Source organism: Halichoerus grypus, chromosome 4 (genome assembly GCF_964656455.1).
Source record: "Halichoerus grypus chromosome 4, mHalGry1.hap1.1, whole genome shotgun sequence".
NCBI classification, from domain to species: domain Eukaryota; kingdom Metazoa; phylum Chordata; class Mammalia; order Carnivora; family Phocidae; genus Halichoerus; species Halichoerus grypus.
Genome location: NC_135715.1, coordinates 102,029,416 through 102,052,741, shown reverse-complemented (window position 1 = coordinate 102,052,741; position 23,326 = coordinate 102,029,416). Strand labels below are relative to the sequence as shown.

Below are 23,326 nucleotides of genomic sequence, written 5' to 3'. Positions count from 1 at the left end.
ACCATAGTACATACCCTCCCCAGTGTCCATCACCCAGCCACCCCATCTCTCCCACCCCCCTCCACTCCAGCAACCCTCAGTTTTTCCTGAGATTAAGAGTCTCTTATGGTTTGTCTCCCTCTCTGGTTTCGTCTTGTTTCATTTTTCCCTCCCTTCCCCTATCATCCTCTGTCTTGTTTCTCAAATTCCTCCTATTAGTGAGATCATATGAAACTTCTCTCTCTGATTGACTTATTTCGCTTAGCATAATACCCTCTAGTTCCAACCATGTCGTTGCAAATGGCAAGATTTCATTTTTTTGATGGCTGCATAATATTCCATTGTGTGTGTGTGTGTGTGTGTGTGTGTGTCTATATATACCACATCTTATTTATCCATTCATCTGTTGATGGACATCTAGGCTCTTTCCATAGTTTGGCTATTGTGGACATTGCTTCTACAAACATTGGGGTGCATGTGCCCCTTCGGATCACTACATTTGTATCTTTGGGGTAAATACCCAGTAGTGCAATTGCTGGGTCATAGGGTAGCTCTATTTTCAACTTTTTGAGGAACCTCCATACTGTTTTCCAGAGTGGCTGCACCAGCTTGCATTCCCACCAACACTGCAGGAGGGTCCCCCTTTCTCCACATCCTCGCCAACAACTGCTGTTTCCTGACTTGTTCATTTTAGCCATTCTGACTGGTGTGAGGTGGTATCTCACTGAGGTTTTGAGTTGTATTTCCCTGATGCTGAGTGATGTTGAGCACTTTTTCAAATGTCTGTTGGCCGTTTGGATGTCTTGCAGAGGATTTTTTATCATTATCTGGACCACATACTATTTAAACTAAGCCTCCCTGCTTAGTTTACTAAACTCTTAGTTACTAAGAAGTATAACTTATTAGAAAAATAAGGCCGGTAATCTTCCTAAATTCTTAAGATTTACACTTCCTGCCTTTTATCCACTACAGCTTAGTATATGCTTCCTGTAATATGTAATAAAGGTTAGATATTTTGGTAATGACTGTAAGTTAAAAAATTAATAACCCTTTAGAGAAGCACTGCATACAGGACTCAAACTAACAGGTGCACAAATTACTTTTCCCAAGGCATAAGGTTTTTAGCACATGAACCTAAAAGTGGGCATACTTATTGAAATTATTGTACACTCTTTTAAAGGGAACCAATGTATGCTGTCTATTATTTTATTTTATTTTATTTTTTTAAAGATTTTATTTATTTGACAGAGAGAGACACAGTGAGAGCAGGATCACAAGCAGGGGGAGAGGGAGAGAGAGAAAGAGACTTCCCGCGGAGCAGGGAGCCCGATGCAGGGCTCGATCCCAGGACCCTGGGATCATGACCTGAGCCGAAGGCAGACGCTTAATGACAGCCACCCAGGCGCCCCTGTATGCTATTATTTTAAAAATAAGAAGAACAGGGATCTCAATCAAACCAATCAATAAGCTATTACCTAAAGTTAAAATGAAGGGGCAAAAATCTTTTAGTTATCAGTGTTCTAGCCATTATACCAGAAATAACTTTAGAGAAACTGTACACAGCTGGTAATATCAGTGGCAAATAAAAAAAACCCAGAAAACAATAATGCCTCTATCTGACCACCCCCTTTCCCAATATTCCATATGAGCCTGGCCAAACATTTACAGCAAATAAATAAAATAAACATTACTTCCAATAAAAGCAATTTTAGAAATTAAAACAGAACTATTATATGACATTCCCCAGAGCAAACCAAATTACTTTTAAAATACCCATTCTCAGGATTAATCCAAAAGTTTCTCCCCTCCATTAGTTATGTAACACAGTTGCCTGTATTATCCATATTTCTTTACTACACATGGAATTTACACAAAATGGTATAAAATCAATACAAAAATAGGTAGAAGATCATGTCACTGAGTATAATTTCTATCAAAGTCAATTTTAGGTTCTTAGGTTCTAATTCAGCAATGACTAGTTAACATAGCCTCTGCAAATACTTTTTGCAGTAAGAATTACTGATAAATTATTTTACATTTGGAGCTAAGTTTATTTATTTGGCTAAGAATAAGATAAAAATTTTATGATCAGAAGAAAAATTTTGAAATGAAACATTGAATTTTTATATTACTAAAAATAAATCTGCTTAAAATCTAGCAGAACTCTCTGAGCAATACTGAATCTTGAAAGTTTTACTGGAAACCTGTCATACTTACTACTACTTTTGTACCATGTATATCTGGCAATTAATTGTGTGTTTCATTGAGGGAACACTGAGTCATTAATTAAGCAAATTTTATTTCTCACAAAAATTTAACATTTGCTACAACTTTCTAAACCACACTGACATTAGTAATAACTTATACACTAGCCATTACATGAATTATTCACTTATGTTTATCCAAATATAAATGCATACACAGAAAAAAAATAAAGTACTGATACATGCTACAACATGGAGGAAACCTGAAAATATTATGCTACGTGAATGAAGCCAGTCCACAAAAGACCACATACACATGATTTCATTCCTATGAGATATCCCAAACAGGAAAATCTATAGAGATATAAAGTAGATTAGAGCTCAGAGCATAGGAAGATGATAGCTAAAGAATACAGGGTTTGTTTTTGGAATGATGAAAAAATTCTAAAATTGACTGTAGTGATGGCTACATATATCTGTGGGTATAATAAAACCATTAAATTGTACACTTAAAAATATATATGCAGATAACTTTATAAATTTTGCATTTGTAGAAGAAAACAGAGAACTTACAATAGAAAGATATTTTGGGATGTATAAAAATAGACTTCTAATTGTTGTCCTTACCAAGGTCTCTCCTACAGGTTCAGAGCAAAGAAAAATTCTGCCTTTCTAGCATCCTATTTTGTTTCATGGAAATTAGCTACGCGTTTTCTACCTTCCCCCTTATTCCTCAACCCACTGAGTTCTGGTTTCCACCATCCCACCCCAAATGGAACAATTTATTAAAATAGCCAGCAATTTCCTAATTTCTCAACCTAGTAGGCTGATTTTGGTACTTCTATTTTCAAGTCCCTGTGTTATTTTATCTTTCATGAAACAGCTCCTGGCTTCTGACCCCCTGGCTGACTTCATTTTTCTTGAGACAGAAAAAGAGGGTGGGGTGGGTGGGGGGAGCGGGGAACGACAGCAGGAGAGGGAGAAAGAGATAGAATCTCAAGCAGGCTTCAAAACCAGGGTGGAGTCTGACGAGGGGCTCGACCTCATGACCTTGAGATCATGACCTGAACAGAAATCAAGAGTCAGATGCTTAACTGACTGAGTCACCCAGGCCGCCACTCCCTGCCCCAGCTAACTAAGACAAATGTTCTCATGATTGTTCTGCTTTTAAGACTTAAGTCTCTTCCTTTCTCATCTACCTTGTTTATGCTGTCTTTCCACAGAATTTTATCCTTCTCATTTAATCCATCTCTCAGGGCAAACACATCCTCCTCAAGCTCCATCTCTACTAGTGACTCCCGAATCTATTACTTGAGTCAGGCCCATTTACTTGAAAACCAGAGCTTTTTAATTTTGGACAGATCTCATCTCCTGATTTTTCATCAGGCACCTCAAACTATACTTATTTATAACAGAACATGCCCTATTCCATTCAGGCCTGCTCCTTACCCACTTTCGCAGTTAATGGGGCTGTCAGCCTAGCCAGAAACCTAGTAGCTATTCTGTTCTACCATATCACACCACTACCATGGTACTTCCTAAGTATCTTTCTCTATTCTTCCCTATGGTCTCCTAGCCACACTCCTTGTTTGTGGTATTGGTCCCTCACTGCCAAAGTAATCTTTCTAAAATGCACATCTGATTATACGGCATTACCCTATACAAAATCCATTAATTATTCTTCAACTTAGCATGTCAAACTCAGTACTTAAATGGTACACTTCTGGACTCACCACCCCATAATGTTGGTACAATCTTAGGTCAAGGACAAATGGAAATGGGCTGTCTTCATACCTCACCAACACCTTCCCCATCACTTTCTAGAATCACCTGCCATACGCCTCCCTGCTGGAGCCAGAATGTACAGTCCCGCACAGTAGTGTGTAAGAAAGGAAGTATACTACTCACACACTACTGTATCTTGTCAATGCGTGTGTATCTATCTAGAATGCTTTTCTCATGCTTCTCTATACGGAGAGCTTCTACTTAAAGCACTGTGAATTCAAGGCTCAGCTCAGGCATATATTTTCAGTGAAGTCTTCCCATATCCTTTCAAAACGAGGTTGAGGCCTCCTCCCTGGATTTTTATAGAACTCCAAAAACTTCTTGAACAACATCAATTCTATTTTGTTTTTTAAAAAAATTTTCTGTATTTATTTGACAGAGAGAGAGTACACAAGCAGTCAGAGCGGCAGAACCAGGCTCCCCACACCTCAATTCTATTTCAATTATATATCATGTCTTTTTTTCTAGCTCAGAAATGGTGAATACTTTAGGGTAGAGATTATATCTTCTTTATCTTTATATCTACTATTTTTTAGCACAATGCTTGGAACATGACAGGTGCTCAGTAAATGCTTGTTCAATGAACTAATGAATTAATTGTTCTTTTGGGACCACTGAGGAATAAACTTGAACTGAAAAAGTTATGTAGACTTGTCTTATCTTCTTCCTCACTCCATACTGTATACTCCTTCAGCCCTTTTTACAAGGAGACCACTTTTCATTTTGGTGGTTCTCTTTTTGGCGTTTATGTTAAATGTAAAATAGAAAACCCAGATGATACTGACTACAATAAATCCTGAATGAAAAAAAGATTATCTTGAAGCATGACATAAGCCTCAGTGAGACTAAAGAGAATTATTCCTGTTTTCTTCCATGTGCATATACCCAAAGAAACTGTTTTACTTTCATTTTAGTGTATGTTAAAAAACTATCACTCTGGGAAGCTAACATCTAGAAGAGGGATTCTCAACCTTGGAGTCTTCTACCCCATGGACGTGTATTTTGTAGATAAGCCTTTTTGTGGGGAGAATGCCACAAAGGGGTCAATGACCTACCAGAAAGTTAGAGTCTATTCATTAGTACCCTGGCAATACAAAGGGTTTCACAGTGACCCACATAAGGACCTTAAAAATCTATGGGTTGAAGGTTAATACCTGAGAAGGAACAAAAATTCTGCATTTAGCTAAGTTCAAAAACTCATATAAATGAATACACCAAGTTCTTATGTGGTTGAGAGTATTATTACGAGGGAAGTTTTTTCTTTTTCTTTTCCATGATTCATGATTACCTCTCTACCTCAATTAAGAGCCAAAATATCTTGGTGATTCTGTATTTCCAAAAATTCCTACAAAAAGGATCAGTTATTTTTATATCATGGGACATGAATAATGCAAAGAACTATTTATACATGTTCATATAGTAGACCAACAACATCTTAGCCCTAAGAAACTAAAATGTTTCTGGTGTTCTTCAAACACTGCAATCTTATTCTAATATTCTAACTCAGTAATGAAAACAAACATAGCAAAATTATGGTACTCTAAGCAATGTAAACCTTATAAATTTAATTTTTACCTGGGATTGTTTTTTAATGTATTTACTAAAAATTCATGTAGATCTATGCCAGTTGAATCAGTGTATTCTTGACTGGAATCTAAAAAACAACAACACAAAAACCCAGTATAAAGCTGTTTGAAAACAAATCCCTTTCCCTTTCACACATGATGCATAATCTTAAATGAGATGCCCCACATGGGAAAAAAACTGACAAATTAGGAAAAGGGAATTTATGATGAACTCAGATGACCACAAGCTTTCTATTCCCATATAATAAACATGACATTGATTTATATAACTGCATGTACATTCATGTTCTTAAAATTTTTTCTCACATGTGCCAGTTTAATTTACTCTAAATTCTTTAAAGACCCTTTTATATACACACGACAATTCTCATGATTAAAAATGCCTCCTTGAGTGAAAAATTAGAATGAGTTAAATCATCTACAATTAGTGCAAATTAAGACAGCTTAGTTCAGTTATGAATATATGTAGAGGCAATAATTTGGAGTTAGGTAGGAATTCTAGTTCTGAAAGAGTATTTAATTAGATTTGATCAAGTCTATCACCAAAGGCTTGCTTTCAAAATAGTTTTTCAGACTACTCATGCATAGTTTTGCATATTTAAGTTCTTCCCCCTAAATGTAATATACTTTCGCTGTTTATAATACTGGCCAATGTAACTGGGTTTATAAATCAAAGAAGCATTTTTATTGACTTGCAATGCTAGATGATGGTGGAGTTCCTTGAAACTGATTATGAAAGATAAACATTCTGGGTTTCCAAGAATATTCTTACTGGATACTGAATATTTTGGCATCAGATCGTTGTATCACAAAGAATTAAAGAGTAGTAGTATTTTTAGCGGAATCAAGTATTCAAATTATAGTGATTCCAGTATTCCATTATGAGAGACCAATAAGAGGTCAAGACAGTTACCTGCCTCAGTGATTCTGGCGTATGTTGCAGTTTTTTGGCTGAAGCATCTTACTGATGTTCAGATTTGTGTTGCCATTTTGCCCAGATGAACAAATATTTTATCATCCCTTCAGTCTGTTCTGTTAGCATTTTTACTACAGATATACTATTTTTAATTTTTCTGGGGGTAAAGGATGGAATTATTGATATTAAAATGAAAATTTTGTTTGAAAACACAGAAATAAATCGCAAACCTCTTGATAACATTTTTCTGGGCAACTTATCACTGGCTTTTTCTTTTTCTGCTTCATCTTTTGAGGGCTTCTCCTCTTTTTCAAATGATTGCGTTAACTGGATCTGAATTTTCTCCTGTTGGAAGGCAAAATCAGTTATAAATGAAAATATAAAGCAATTTAGTTAATACCATACATTTTATTTCTTGAGTAACACAAAACTGTATAGGAGGAAAGGGACACAGTTTTTATGTTATCCAATTAGATTCTTCAAACTGGAATACAACTTAATATTTTTATTTTTATCTAAGTCCAGACAGAAAATGTTAAAATTAATGTTTTGAGTTGAATATATCAATTGAAACATATCCTCAAAATTACTTCAGAGAATGTAAGTATTTTCCACATTACTCTGAAGATATCTACTTGTGAAACCCCTAGAGAGTCAGGAGCAAGGTCTTCTTAACCTATTTTTGTACTGGAGAAGCCACAGCCAAACAAAAGAAATAATTATCATCAATTATGACAATACGAACGAGTGACAAGTCAACACTTAAAAAATAATTTTTTGAGTATCCATTATAATCTCATACTCCTCCATTCTCTTAACATATAAAAATGTAAGTAAAACTTTCCAAAACCAAATCCACACAACTGATTATTTTTAATTTATGATTTACACATTACTGTTCCTCCTTCAATCACCACAAAGTTTTAGAAAGGTTTCAAACAAGATTGTTTTCCTTCTGGATATGTAATATTTAACTGTGAAGTGATCACATTCTATAAAACTGAAAAGGAGAAGGAATTCTACATTCCATTTCAAAAATAGTGTCATTACATATAATTTCAGAACCCAAAGAAATTGTTGGAAATGAATTCACATAGCCTAAAAAGGCAAAAAAAAAAAAAAAAAAAAAAAAAAAAAATCAAATCACATTGCTCTGTTTATTCAGGCAAAGTTATAAAGGTAGAATCACTTCCAGACCAGTTCTACTAATGCTAGAGGTATGATCTATTTGTACACTAAATGATACTATTCTTTAGTGATGAAAAACTCTGATCAGATAATTACTTCACTTTTCTGGGCGATAGCTGTGGTGGAAATAGGTCTAATAAGTCAACATCAAAGGGGATATAAATTTCAGGAGTTGAACTTGCAACCACAAGAATTTTATTAACCTTTTTTTCCCCCCACATAATTTTTTTGAAATAATATTTGGCAGAATTTCAAATCATATATATATATATATATATATATATGTATTTTTTCCTATAGGGTTGGTGACTGCTATTTTTATCTCCTTTTACTTCTGCTTCCCATTCTACTTCAGTTCAAATTTGTGCTTAGAATACAGGGCAAAAGCTCTGCATGGCAATTTTTATTAGAATGATGAATACTTGCTTTATGCCCTTCCTTTATCTTGCTTACTAAACTTCATATATTAAACAACTTCATATATTCATCAACTGGTAAGTCGTTTTTCTCATTATGACTCGTTTTCTAATCTATTTTCCTTATTCTATTCCTAAATGTAAAACAGATATTTAAAAATGAATCCCAGAACTATGTTTCAGAAGTAGAATATTACAGAAGTTTTCCTGACTTATAAATTCTACTCCTACTCAAGAATAATCTATGGAATCCAGGTTGGAAGGAAAGATTTCACATTCAGACCTTCACTAAAAGGAACTTCCATTATCAAATTTCATTGCTAAATTCCCTTCCCAAAGCCCTACATTTTAATTACAGATACTAAATTATTTTATCAAGATGAAATGTATTTAAAAATCCAGTAGGCTTCATACATTGAGGCCTTGCTTTCAGTTGGTACTGAGGCCTTGTTTTTAGTAGCAAATAAATGAGACATATTTTAAACTCAGTAGTCCTTTTAAATGAACTCTTCTAACTATAAATAACTGGAAGGATAGCAACATCTCCATAGGAAGCTGTAACTCCTTTACTCTTCACTCTGTCATTGAAATCTGTTATTGAGGTCACTTCCCTCTCATAAGCTCTCATCAGACACAAGTGACATTTCTCTTTTAATTGCCTCTCAATCTTTTGAATAATGAGTTTTATTCCAAATTAATTCCTCAAAAATCACATTCTGAAGCAGGCATTATTAGTTGGAAAGTGTCTCTACTGCCAAGAATTAGATACTACCACATTTCATGAGAAATAGTTCATTTTCTAATTCCCGTTCAGGTGCAATTTAGTTAACTCAAGGCTTGGAAGAAGACAACTTTTTACTAAAAGGAATATCTTTTGCTCAGAGAGAATAATAATGGGTTACTATCTGAAAAGAAAAAATTTATTGTATCCAAGAGAAACTGAGAAAGAACCTAGTAAGTGGAATACTGAACTCTGGCATAAATACCTTATTCATTTTTCACATGCTATAAACTCAGCTTTTTGAACTTTATATAAACACAAAAATTATTATCTCTGATCAATAATATATGTATTAATATACAACATACAATCTTGATATTTTTTCTCATATGAATTTTCACTAGGCATATTTATGTAGCACTGTAAGAATTTTCCCTCTAATATTTTTCAGATCAGGTTAAAATGTACTGAATAAGACCTAAGATCACATTACACTTTTTCTCAAAAAAGTATGTACTTTTTCCGTATTAACAGTCTTATGAATGCCTGACCCTTCTCATTTTCTCAATATCCTTGGATTAATTGCATGAGGCTAAGATGATGCAACATTTTGGATAGCGGAATGAAGAAATGAATTTTCAAAAAACGTTACAATATCCACTGCTCCACCTTGTACAGGTGTACTGTTTACTCTGACTTGTACAATATAACTTTTAAAATTGCTATTTAAAAAAAATTTCATTCATTTCTTCCAAAGTGTGCCATAACTCTTCAGCCTTGTCAACAACCATGTAAAAGCCAAAGGTTAACATTTAAAAATGTTCTCCAGGCAAAAATTCTTAATAAAATATTTTGATTATATTTCAGCTTCTTGCTAGAAAGTCCATTATTTTATTACTAAAGTGTATCAACTTTATAGAATATACAGTTATCTTCTAACCATGTAGTTAAATTTTAAATAAAAATCACAAATTTTGAACCCCATGTTCCTGACACTTGAACAAATTTCAAAGGAAACGAATTTGTATATATTCATTGACAATAAATAATTTATTTTCAAAACCTTCCTTTTCTTGTATTTTGGAAACAAAGAAGTGAAGTATTTTTAAAGAACCCAACACGTTCTAAATATGTGACAACTATCTTCAGTATCTACAGGAGGGTTTTGAGGGTATAAGCTTCTAAATCAAGGTAAAGCACAACAGTCTTTTTTTGAATTAATAAATGTACAATTGGCATTTATTTAAAAAAAAAAAAGATGTACAACCTGCATGGTCATTTTTTTCCTTCCTCTTTTTAGTCATAGTTTCTTAAATAACCATGAAGTTGCTTTAGTTCTTTGAAAATGGATTAATGGGATGTAAGGGGATATCAGACATGATATATCCTTAAGAAGTAGAACAAAGCACAAACAGGCAAAATTATCACACTTGATAAAAACATTGGTAGAGGGTCCTAAAATATTTATGTATAAATGTCCAAAGGTAACATGAGACAAAGATCAATGCATAGCTGAGATTATTAGAAAAGTAAAGCCATAGCATTAGAAAGAATACAAAAGGCAAACTGAACCATTTGCTTGAACCTCAGTTGTTCAATATTTTATAAGCACAGACAGAAGAGAAATTAGAAGTATTAAACTATTACAGCCAACCTAACTAGAAAACTGGCTTCACCATGCATTCAGGTTAATAAGTAAAATAATACATCAAGCCAAAGTCTTGGGTAGTCTCTCCTCTTCACACACAAGCAGTAAGTGTTTAACAAATTTATAAAAGCCAAAATCAAAAGGGCAAATTTCACCACAATTACATTCAGTCTAAGTACTACTTTAGTATTTTATAACTTTTCAATAATAATTTATAATCCCTTAAAGTCATATTCCCAGTTAAGTATATAATCCCTACATTTTTCCAGAGAGAAGCTACTGCACTAAGCCTTAGATTGAAGTAATAAGGTTTTTCCACCTTTTCATGTGTATCTTCAGTAGCAAGTATTATGAAATCAGTTTCACTCATTAAAAATAAAACAAACGAATGAAAACACATACATAATGCACACACATGCATATACAACTTTTATTTAACCTTATGAAAAAGTATTCTCCAGGAAGCAGGTTACTGCACCATGTCTTTAAATAACAATTTTGTTTTGTTTTGTTTTTGTTTTTGTTTGTTTTTTTTTTACCTGGTTCTCCTGTGATATCTCTGCTGTAGGGGGTGGTGGAGATTCTTCACACACTGCAAGGCTCCGAACTAGCTTTAACTTTGAGCTTGACTAAAGAAAAGTATTTAAAATTAACACTACATTTCACAAATCTAGGGCATATCCAAAAGCCCCCTAGAGTTTCTTAGAAAGTTTCTTTATAGTTTCTGCCATGTATAAAAGTAGGTGAAATGTACAAGTTAAATATATCATTAAATATCACAAAACCCTTTGTTAAGAGTGAAAACAAATAACTGCAGTTTCGAAAACTGTAGCAATAGCAAGAATGGGACTAATTCTAATTTCAAAACCCAAAGAATGGTAAGAAAGCCATTTTCTCTATAGAGAACCATTAAAGATATAAAAGCAATGCACAAAAGCGACTAGGCAAGACAAAAACCCCAAATAAAACAAAATAAGCTTTCTGCCCCAAACAAAATATGACAAAACTAAACTGAATGCAGCGCTGTATGAAAACAAGGATTCATCAAGCATGAAGGAAGGCCCTTGGCATGCCAGCACAAAATATTTACTATACCTTAGACCTTTTTCCTGTCTGTCCAAATGACTGCAATGGCCGCTGAACACACAAGAAAGATTTGTATTAAATATCATACCGAAACAGAGAGTTTGTTGCTTAATTCATAATCCTAAACCACAGAGAAACTACCTGCACAAAGTATTGGAAATGAGGAAATCAAAGTTGGTTTTAAGTAAAAAAGTATTGATTCCTCCCAGAAGTACACTTGTGGAAGATTCTCTAAAACCATTCTGTGGGTTGGTATTTTCTTTAAGTCAGCAAATGGCCACAATTCTCATGTTAACTGAGCTAAATGGAACTTGTAAGGTAACTTCTTAGGTAGTACCAAAATAAAATACACTTAAGTTATTTTATAACACATGATACTTTAAGATTAGGAACACACACACACACATACACACACACACACACACACAAAACCCTGAGGCATTTTAAGTAGCTACACTTAGAAAAATTCCAAACTTATTAAGAAGAATGTTTCAAATGCACATCAAGTCAGAGTACAACCATCTATCTACGGCGTCTTTTCAACACTGTAAGAAGTTCACCACCAGTTTGTTAGTGATGGAATCCTATTTGCCTGGTCTAGGGTAAGACAATGAAGCAGAAATGAAGAAAAGAGGGCAGAGTTACAATGTGCATGTTCATTCAGCATGACTGTAAGATTGTCAATCACATGACTGGGACACCTGCTGGGGCAACCAGCTGTAGTTTGTGATACCAGGCTTTGGTTTGGGAAAGCAGCTGAAGTGTCTGTGAAATAGAGCCAGATAGGTTTTAAACACACTTTACCACCTCCAATCTACCTCTCTAACCCCAATACCAGACAGGTATCTATCATTCATACATATTAAAAGCAAGAAGCTAGTTTGGTACCAAACATGAAACATTAAAAAAAAAGTCCTTAATATCTAGATTAGCATGCTTGACCTATGAAAAAAAGCCACCATTTCATTCTAACATCCAAGAAAGCCTTCTGTAAAACCAACAGAAATGAGAATCTGCAGTAACAGTGTGTCCTGTCCCCCATTTTGTGCCCAAAGTTCTTGAAAGATAAGCAGCACTGTATTTTGGGGATTTTGTCCCTGGACTATGCATACTACAAATTTAGCAGTGACAACAAAAGGAAAATAGAAAAAATAAAGAAAAATGACTTTCCATGTCTTACAGAGAAGGAAGCAGCACGTAAGTGCATGCAGATGCACACATCAGTGCTCCCTACGAGAGCTTCTACATGTCAGGACTGTCCTCTGTTCCCATTTACTTTCTTTAATTTGGTCAAGAGGATTTCTAACAGTCTAAAACACACAACTTAAAAAGTTATGCTACATCATGGAGTGAGGGCTTACAGGCAAAAAAGTGGGAGAAAATCAAGAGATGAATACTAGAAAATGCACAAAAGTAAATGAGTTCCAAGGCATTAGAAGAAAAAAGAATTTGTAACTTACTCCCATCCTCGGTCATCCCTTATAATTCTAAATATCAGGGGTATAAAACTTTCTATTAAAAAATTTTAAAATAAAAGAGATGAGGAATTGGCAAATACAAGCTGTATTTCCTATGCAGGAGGACTGAATTTAAATCTCTAGCTTTGCTTATAAGTAGGTGATCCTGGTCAAATTTTTCAGTTTATTCTCATCTGTATAAAAGCTCATACTATTTGTACTAGTTTTCAAGGCTCTTGAATAGGTTCATTAAAAGGCAGATTTAAAAAAGGGGTTTTGTAAAACCTAAAGCACTATATATATGTAATAGGTTATTAAAGGTTAGGAATCTAGCCTGTCAGAAGACCAATGTCCTACTTCTGCTCACTAGCCGTAAGATTTAACTTAAAAAAAAAAAATTAAGTGAGGATACTGTATGTTACTCCTATAGTAATGATTTATAGTTTTCATAGACTTATACATGCATTCACCAGCTCAGTTTTAATTCTGTAGGAACCTCTGATGATGATGAAGATGAAAAGAAAATAGAGAGGTAAAATTATCTCAGTGTGACTTCATTTAATTAACATGTTCTGAGTTCCTCTTATATACAAGACACTGCCAGGCACTGGGGCTACAGAGATAAGTAAGACAGTTCTGGTCTCAAGAATCTCATAGTCCAAGTTCAGAATTACTAAACAGTCAAACAGAACTCAAGACCTTCAGAACCTCAGTCTAGTACACTTTACATCAGACCTATAAAAAACCTTCTTGTGGATCAAATACTCTCTGTGGCAGACAGAACACTAAAGATGGCTTCCCCAAACTCCCATCCTCTGATTATTTAATCAAACTCCAATCTAAGTATAAGTAAGGCTGTGGAAGGGGGTTTTATAGATACAATTAAAATCCCAAATAAATTCATGTTAAGATACAGAGATAACTCAGCTGGGTCTGATCCAATCAGGAGAGCCCTTTAAAAGTTGAAAGTTTACTTTAGTTGGGAGCAGAAAGGCAAGTCAGAAATAAAGGGTGAGAAGGAAATGACACACCATTGCTGGCTGCCAAGATGGAGAGGCCGTGGGAGGACTGTAGGCAGGCTCTAGGAGCAGAGTGGCCCTTGGCTGAGAAGTCAGTCAGGAAACATGGATCTCAGGCTTACAGCTAGCTGTGAGGAACTAAGTTATGCCAGCAACTGGAATGAGCTTGGAAGCAAATTCTTCTCCCAAGTTTTCAGATGAGGGCCCAGCCTGGCCAACACCTTGGATTTTGGCGTTGTGAAACCCTAGACAAAGAACTTGGCTGAGCCCAACTTAGCTTCCAATCTACGGAACTGTGAGTTGACAAGGGGATGTTCTTTTAAGCATCTAAGTTTATAGTATATGCTATGCTGCAACAGAAAACTAATACACTACTACATAAGTAGATTATAACCTGCCAAAGTGGCATTACTCAATAAAAATCAGTTATAATTTCACTTCAAATAGCAAAGAACTGAAATTACATAATATATACACAAGAACAAAGCAGAGAAAACAAGTTCTGTTTATTAAAGTAAATAGCCTTTGTTTTATATTTTGGTATCAATTTGGCTGCCAGATTTGGCTGTAATAGGAATACAATTTCTTAAAAAATGTATCTTATTACTTAAAGCATGCTTTAACTTTTTCCCATTTTTTTAACCAGAAAAATACACACAAAATTTACCATCTTAACAATTAAGTATACAGTTCAGTAGTATTAAATACATTTATAATGTTGTACAACCATCACTACCATCCACATCCATAATTTTTTTCATCTTGTAAAACTGAAACTCTATACCTAATTAAATATAATTCCCATTCTCCTCTCCCCACAGTCCCTGGCAACCACCATTCTTCGTCTTAATGTTCTATTTGAAGTACTTCATGTAAGTAGAATCATACAGTATTTGCCTTTTGTGATTGGGTTATTTCATTTAGCATAATGACCTCAAGATTTATCCATGTTATAGCATACTGCAGAATTTCCTTCCTTTCTAAGGCTGAGTAATATTATATTGTATGTATACACCAAAGTGTGCTCATCCGTTCCTATGTTGATGGACGCATTTGGGTTGATTCAATGTTTCAACTATCGTGAGTAATGTTGCTAAGAACAAGGGCATACAAATATATATTCAAAATTCTGCTTTCAGTTTTTTTGGGGTTATATACTTAAAAGTAGAATTGCTGGACTATATGGTAATGCTATTTTTAATTTTTTGAAGAACTGCTATACTGTTTTCCATAGTGGCTGTCCCATTTTAAATTCCCACCAAGAGTGTACAAGGTTTCAATTCCTCCACATCTCTGCCAACACTTGTTTTTGGTTTTTGATATCCATCCTAATGGGTGTGTGAGGTAGTATCTCACTGTAGTTTTGATTTGCTTTTCCCTAATGATTAATGATGATTTGTCTCTTTTCATGTACTTATTGGCTATTCACAGATCTTCTTTAGAGAAATGTCTATTCAAGTCCTTTGCCCATTTTTGAATACAGTTGTTTCATAGTTGTGTTTTTAGGAATTCTTTATATATTCTGGTTATTAATCACTTGTCAGATACACGACTTACAGATGTTTCCTCCTACGGGTTGCCACTGCCTTTTTACTCTGTTGACAATGGCTTTTAATGCACAATTTAAAAGAATCTTCATGAAGTCCAATTTGTCTTTTTTTCTTTTGTTACCTGGGCCTTTGGTGTCATATCCAAGAAGTCATTGCTAAATCCAATGTTTTGTCCCAAGTTAATTCCCCTCCCCCTTTTAGAGATTTGATTTATATTCCCTTTGATACTCTGATTAGAGTAAGACCAGTGAGAATTATGCTTTATAAATACCATGAGATATGACTTTACATTGATTGTATATGGAGAAAAATTAACATTGGAATTAAGGCAATAACTAAAGGTGCAAACCAAGCACATTACTCTGACACAGCCCTTAGTAACAAGCTCTTTTGGTTACGTGATAATTGATCTTGCTGCATGGGGTCAGTCACTGCTTTGAAGAATAATCTTTGAATGGCTTCATTCATTTAAAAAATACCTCCTACTGGCCCACAAAGGCCAGAGGGAACCTTTAGTAATCTCCACTAGTGTCACTTGCAATCACTGTGCCTACAGTCTTCTGATACACCTGACTGAACATCTGTTTTATTTGTACAAGATCAATCTTCAGTGACCATGATCCTGATTAGGGTGGAGTCATCTGTGTTGGCAACTTTCATGGACTAGTAGAGCCTCTCAGTAAAGAAAGCAAGGTGGTTCAGGGCACACAGCAAGATGGTCTTCAAACCACTTCTAACTCAAGGCCAACACTGCCTAACAAATCTTGATTAGCCATCCTGGAATAAGCCTCCATGGTAGTTTTCAGCTGAGAAAACCTACTTATGGCAAGAATCATGTTAAAGCAAGATTCATCTGTCCCTAGTCTCCCCTCATCAGCCTGATAGAGATGCTGAATACCTTTCCTGAGCCAATCTGTGGCATGTATGCATGTGAGTTTAGCATTTTATTTTCCCTTTCTAAAACCCATCCATCTTGAGAACACCCTATCTTATCTGACTCTCATCAGACAAGTCTCACAAATTAGGAAGCAAGTCAAAGCCTCGGACAGGGATGCCCCCTGGAGTGTCCTCATTTTTGCAATGTTGTAACATCTACAAGACTCGGCAAAAAGAGCTTGAGTTCGCTGGAAAATGCACTGAAACACAGATGCTGCTTTTAGGGTAGTTGGGCAAAAATGAGGTATCACTGCTCTGGAAAAAACAAATGGAGGTAGAAGGCTAGAGGCGAGTCTCAATTATGCCACTGGCTCCCCAGGTGACCCTGTGTAATTCATTTCCATCAGCGTAGGTATCTGGAAAATGGAAGGAGTGCTCAGTTGAACTTTGGAAACTTCAGCTCTGAATCTTTGAGTTTAATGAATTTAACTCCAAAATGGTGGGTCATTACTTTGAGCTTCTCTTTCCAACTCAGGATCTTTTTTGGGAAGAAATGTCAATGGGATTAACAGAGGGCACCTCTCCTCCAAGGATTTCTTCCCCAAGTTCTTAAGGTTTTCAGGAGGTCCATGGTTTTCAAAAGGAAACCCATCCACTCTGAACCCAAACACATACTCTCAAGTTCCCAGGCATTGGGTCTGGCACCAGAAGATTAATATAGTCTTGTCTCAGATCTCAGCATCGACTCTTTTCTTGAGAATGCCACATTCCCTCTTTAGTAATACTGAACCAGCCTAGTGGCTTTCCTCCTGTTGTCTGTGGGGCCATGACCAGCGTATCACTGCTCTGGGCTGTGTGGGTTTTTGCTGGAAACACCCAAGGGTCAAGGAGTCTGCTGTGACTAATCATTTGGTTGGCATAGCTTCCATAGCTTAATGGTTGTTTTCCTTTATTAGTGTTGTTGCTTTTCTCTTAGGCATCTAACATCCTCACTGTTCAAAGTACAGCCCATTAGCCTGTCAACAGCCAATGCTGGCATCAGCTGGGAGGTTGTTGGGATGCAGAATCTTGGGGATATCAACCCACACCTTCTTCAGTATGTTTTGTGGTTTTGTAGTATTTACCCTTTGACCTCCTTAAAGTTGTCAACTTTTAACAGGTCTGGCAGCCCCAGCTCCATGGCCTGTTCTCTCTCAGATATGCAGATTGTAGCAGGTATCCCTGGGGACTGGGGTGTCTTGGAGGTACGGTCAGTTAGGGACTGAAAAAGCCCTCTTGGCTGGCCCCTTTGGTGTCATATTTAAGAAATCATTGCCAAATCCAATGTCATGATGCTTTCCCCCTGTTTCTTCTAAGAGTTTCATATTTTAGCTCTTATGTTTAGGTCTTTCATTCATTTTGTGTTAATTTTTATATACAGCATTAGGTAAAGCTCCAACCTCCTTCTTTTGCATGTGGATATCCAGCTGTCCCAGTCACCATTTGTTAAAAAGACTGTCCTTTCTCCATGGTGTTGGCACCTTCTCAAAAATCATTTGACCATATATGCAATGCAAGAGTCTATTTCTGGGCTATTTTCTTACATTGGTCTATAAGTCTTTTTGTCAGTACAACAGTTTTGATTACCGTAGCTTTGATATAAGTTTTGAAAATGGGATGTGTGAGTCCTCTAATTTTGTTCTTTTTCAAGATCGTTTTGGTGGGTGTAGGGTGGAGCAAAATGAGTAAAGGGAATCAAGGAGTACAAACGTCCAGTTACAAAGTAAGTTACAGGGGATGTTATGCACAGCATGGGGAATATAGTCAATAATATTATATTATAATATATTATATTAATTTTGTATGCTGAGATGGTAACTAGATTTATTGAGGTATACATTTCACAGTGTATACAAAGGCTGCATCACTGTTGTATACTTGAAGCTAATATACTGTATGTCAAATAATCCTCAATCAAGAAAAATTATTTTCTTAATTCTATTCTGGGTCCCATCAGATTCCCTATGAATTTTAGAATGGGTTTTTCTATTTCAGCAAAAAATGTCATTTGGATTTTGATAGGGATTGCATTAAATCTGTAGATCATTTTGGGTAGTACTGACATTTTAACAATATCAAATCTGTTCATAAACATGGGATGTGTTTCCATCTAGTTATGTCATTTTAAGCAACATTATACAGTTTTCATTGTACAAGTTTTTTACTTCCTTAAGTTAATTCCTACGTACTTTATTCTTTTGGATTTTTTTTAAGGGGGAGCAGAGGGAGAGCAAGAGAAAGAATCTTAAGCAGGCTCCATGTCCAGTGTAGAGCCTGATGTGGGGCTCCATCTCACCATCCTGAGATCATGACCTCAGGAAAAACCAAGAGTTGGACACTTAACCAACTGAGCCACCCAGATGCCCCAGTATTTTATTCTTTTGATGCTATTGTAAATTGAATTGCTTTTACAATTTCCTTTTCAGACTGTTTGTTGTTACTGTATGGAAGTGCAACCCAATTGTGTGTGTGTGTGTGTGATTTTGTGTTCTGCTACTTTACTAAATTCATTTATTAGTTTTAACGGCTTTTTAGGGAATCTTTACAGTTTTCTATATATAAGATCATATCATCTGCAGAAATTTTATTTCTTCCTTTCCAATTTAGATGCCTTTTATTTCTTTTTCTTGTCTAATTGCTCTGGCTAGAATTTACTAGTACTATGTTGAATAGAAGTGGTGAAAGCAGGCATCTTTGCCCTGTTCCTGATTTTAGAGGAAAAGCTTTAAGTCTTTTGCTACTGAGTATGAACAATGTTGGTTCTTCATATATGGCTTTTATTATGTTGATGCAGTTTCCTTCCATTACAAGTTTTTTTGAATGTTTTATCAAAAAAGGGTGTTGAATTTGTGAAATGCCTTTTCTGCATCAATTGAGATGGTCGAATGTTTTATTCCTTTCATTCTGTTAACATACTGTGTTTAACTGATGGATTTTTATATGTTGAACCATCCTTGAATTTCAGGATTAAATCCCACTTGGTCAGGGCATATAATCTTTTCATATGCTGCTGAATTCAATTTACTAGTATTCTGCTAAAGATTTTTGCATCAATGTTCATAAAGGACATTGGTCTTTAGTTTTTTGTAGTATCTTTGTCTGGCTTTGGTATCACAGTAATGCTGGAAACACAGAATGAGTTCGGACGAGTTTCCTTCTCTGTAATTTTTTGGAAAAGTTGGAGAAGGATTGGTATTACTTTTTAAATATTAATTTATTTATCTTAGAGAGAGAAAGAGAGAGCAGGGGGAGGGGCAGAAGGAGAGGGAGAGAGACAGAATCTCAAGCAGACTCCCATTGAGCACAGAACCCAATGTGGGGCTTGATCCCATGACCCTGAGATCACAACCTGAACCAAAATCAAGAGTCGGACACTTAACCAACTGAGCCACCCAGGAGCCCCTGGTATTACTTTTTTAAATGTTTGGTAAAATTCACCAGTAAAGTCATCAGGTCCAGGGCCTTTCTCTGCTGGAAGATTTTTGATTACTGATTCAATCTCCTTACTAGCTACAGGTCTTTTCAGATTTCGTGTCTTCATGATTTTGTCTTCTTAGGTTTTATGTTTCTAGCAATTTGTTCATTTCCTCTACACTATCCAGTTTGTTGGTGCACAGTCATTTAGACTACCACAGTCGTTTATAATCTTTTTATTTTGTAGAATTGGTAGTAATGTCCCCACTTTCATTTCTGATTTTAGTAATTTGAGTCTTGTTTTTTCTTAGTCCATCTAGCTAAAGTTTTGCCAATTTGGTTGATTTTTTTGAAGAACCAACTCCTGGTTTCATTGATTTTCTCTATTGTTTTGCTTTTCATTTTTACCAGAATTTTATTGTCACAGTAAAAATTTAGCAGGTTGTTTAACAGAACTTAACATCTCTAGAAAGATGCTAAGGGACAAGGTCCCCAATTTATAATTAACATTGTTTGATACAAAACATGTATTAGGCCAATAAATGCATGCAGAATATGAAATATGCTTAAAGAACTTCAGTTTGAAACGGGTCAGAACTACAAGCTACTATCCTGGAGAAAAACTGAGGTTTAGGAATAAGTGGTTAAGGTGTAATAGCACAATAAATGTAAACTATTCTTAAATTAACTACCCTGTAGATCAATTTTGAGGGCAAATAAAAACAAACATCATTGATGATTTCAGTACTTTGGTCTTTTGTTTACAATAAAGGAACTTTAAACAGATCTAGAATTTGTTTCAGAATATGAACGTGGAAGGATTCTCAAAACATTACTTGTACCTTAACTGCTAAGCCAAACCAGACAGTTTTACAACTAACAACAAAAGAAACAGAAACTTAAATCTATGTAGTCAACTTAATATAAAGAAATGGTACATAGGTGTTTTTTTTTTTCCTTTTTCCTTACCATAAATGTCTCTTTTGGTCTAATAGTTTCAGTAGTTTTCTTACCTTTCCCTGTACTACTAAGAATAGTTTAGATCTGTTTGAAGGCTCTTTATTATAAAAGAAAAGTGAAAAAAACACAAAAAACAAAACGTGGAATGATGAACAATGACAATTAGGTACTGCTAAGAAAGAATAATCTTTATGAGTTATACTATGTGTTAGCATAAAAACAGCCACCAATTAAAGACCCTCAATTAAGAGGAAATCTATTTCAAAAAGGGGATCATTTTTCATACGTAATTACTATGAACAAAATAAATTATAATGGTTGAAATGCTTCAACTAAGACTCCTAATACACCTTGAAGAGTTTACTAATTCTCAGTACTTTTTAAGTTAATAGTAAGGATTAATGGTAATTATGTAGGAGGAGATAATGAATTGAAGTGTTAAATGTCTAGCTTAAGGTCAGCAGCAATAAAAACCATGGAGTCGGGCTGATCATTTCCACTGGAATTATAGAAAACATCAAAGTTTTCTGAGTTGGAAGACAGGACTTTTAAATCAATAAACCGACAAACCAACACCAATCACTAACGGGTTTATATCATTTTACACTTTGGGCAAAAGAACACAGGGTTAAATATCCAAAGCCCTAAATCTTAGACTCTAAGGAAAAGTCCATGGAGAAACTCACAGACTTATCTGGTTTAGTTACCCCTTATATTAAAGATTAAGGATCTCAGCATCCTATTGGAATTTATTGGAGGAAGTAAAATATTATGTAAAAAGATTTCTACATCTGTAAGAAGTGAACTTCTATATACATGTAATAATGAAGCACTGTGAAAAGCAAATGTGTTTATAAGTGCTAGCTATCTTATGTGCATATAAGAGGTTCAATAGAAAGAGTATCAAGTCCTTGAAATAATTTAAAAATTAAAGTGCACTATGGGAAGTGAATTTTAGTTTTAAAAGTTGAACTCATTAAATATTAATAAAAGACAATAAAAGTACAGTATAAAGATCTAGAACTTAATGCAAAGGAAAAAAAACTGCACTGAAATTTTGGGGAGCTTATATCAAAAAGTAAGTTTTTTTATTTTATCACTAAAAAAAGGATGTTGTGTGACAATAAAGGGACCAATGTGAGGAGCCATACAGTTGTACTATTGCTATTAAATAATTAATAACATGCTAATGATTATAAATATGATACGGTTAAGAGAATCTACCATTTGCCAGGCTCTCACTGTGTATCAGGTATGTTATATACATCCTTTATATCTTTGTTAGACAAATAGGAAAACGGTGAAGCTATGTATGATTTTGTATAAACAGACTTTTATTCAACCCATCAAATAAAAACTTCTTTGCATGTTTCATCAGTTAAGGAATTTAATGCCCATTCATCTGTTGAAGTGTACCTATACCTTGAATTTTTCTGATAACCTTATTAGATTGCCATTGCTTTCTTGTCTCTTACATGCCCCATCTTCCCCTTTTTAAAGATATGCACTGGAACTAACTAGGTGATACAAAATGTAAGAGTATCATCTTGATTATCAAAGGGCCTGCTACAGAAACTGAGAATATACTAAACACCCACTTCAACTGATTCTGTGTCTGGAAAATTCACTCATATATATCAGAAGCTGTTCATGCACTTTGGCACATAAAGGCCTAGTTGTTAACAAAAATCGGTTATTTCCTCCAAAACAAAGGTAACCAACACAGACTGAATTGGCCATCCTATTGTTCAATAAATAGTTTGTCGAGAGACCATTGTTTAAATTGCTCTAAAATATGTTTTGGATCGTGTTTACATACACATGTACACGGATGAACACACCTAGGCAAAACATTTGTCAAGTAAAAAGATACAACTGTATAAGAATGGGAAAGTTGAGTATGACCCATTAGTAAGTAAGCAGAGTACAAGATTCCTAATTTTACATTTCAAATAAATTATTGCAAAAAATCAACACAATTAATTTACCCTAAATTTAATCTGAAAATTCTATGGCTGAGAAAAACCAAACACCAGACGTCACATAAATTAGTTATACAAAGAAAACCAAAGCAAACACTTCCTCCCCTGCCCCCACCATTCACCCCACATTACATATTAGTTGTAATCAAACAAAATTTAGAAACTTGGCTCCTCATCACCTCTATCTTCTAAATACTTCATAATCATAGAAAGTCCAATATGCAACTTAAGATTTGCAATAGGACTAGCGTGTGGCAGTAGAAAAGTTACTAAGCAAAAACTATGCACAATTATTTGGGACCATAATCAATAGTTCAGAACAACTCCACAGCAATTACATGGGTAAGTTAACTTCTTGATATTAATGCACACAGATTGCTTGAATTAGCACTAAAGTATTCTTAAGGAAGTAATCCTTAAAATTCTGTAAAAGATTATAACCTGAAGCAAAACTTGGAATAAAAAACACAACTAAAATTTTTTAAAAGTAGAGAGTCACG

The 23,326-nt window shown here is 34.9% G+C and overlaps 1 protein-coding gene across 8 annotated transcripts in view; it reads right to left on the bottom strand.

Annotated features, from left to right (window-relative positions):
• R3HDM1 (R3H domain containing 1) overlaps positions 1–23,326 on the bottom strand; it is a 130,448-nt gene that overhangs the window by 102,187 nt on the left and 4,935 nt on the right. For 5 of the 8 annotated variants that reach the window (XM_036079097.2, XM_036079119.2, XM_078070732.1 and 2 more), the window contains exons 3-6: positions 11,539–11,580; positions 10,983–11,072; positions 6,701–6,815; positions 5,544–5,622 (exon numbers count right to left, since the gene is read on the bottom strand). The exons of 1 other annotated variant lie outside the window; for it this stretch is intronic. In XM_036079097.2, coding sequence (XP_035934990.1) covers positions 5,544–5,622; positions 6,701–6,815; positions 10,983–11,072; positions 11,539–11,580 — 326 coding nt within the window. The remainder of the gene's footprint in view (positions 1–5,543; positions 5,623–6,700; positions 6,816–10,982; positions 11,073–11,538; positions 11,581–23,326) is intronic. 2 more of the 8 variants (XM_036079162.2, XM_078070733.1) reach the window with 1 other exon arrangement.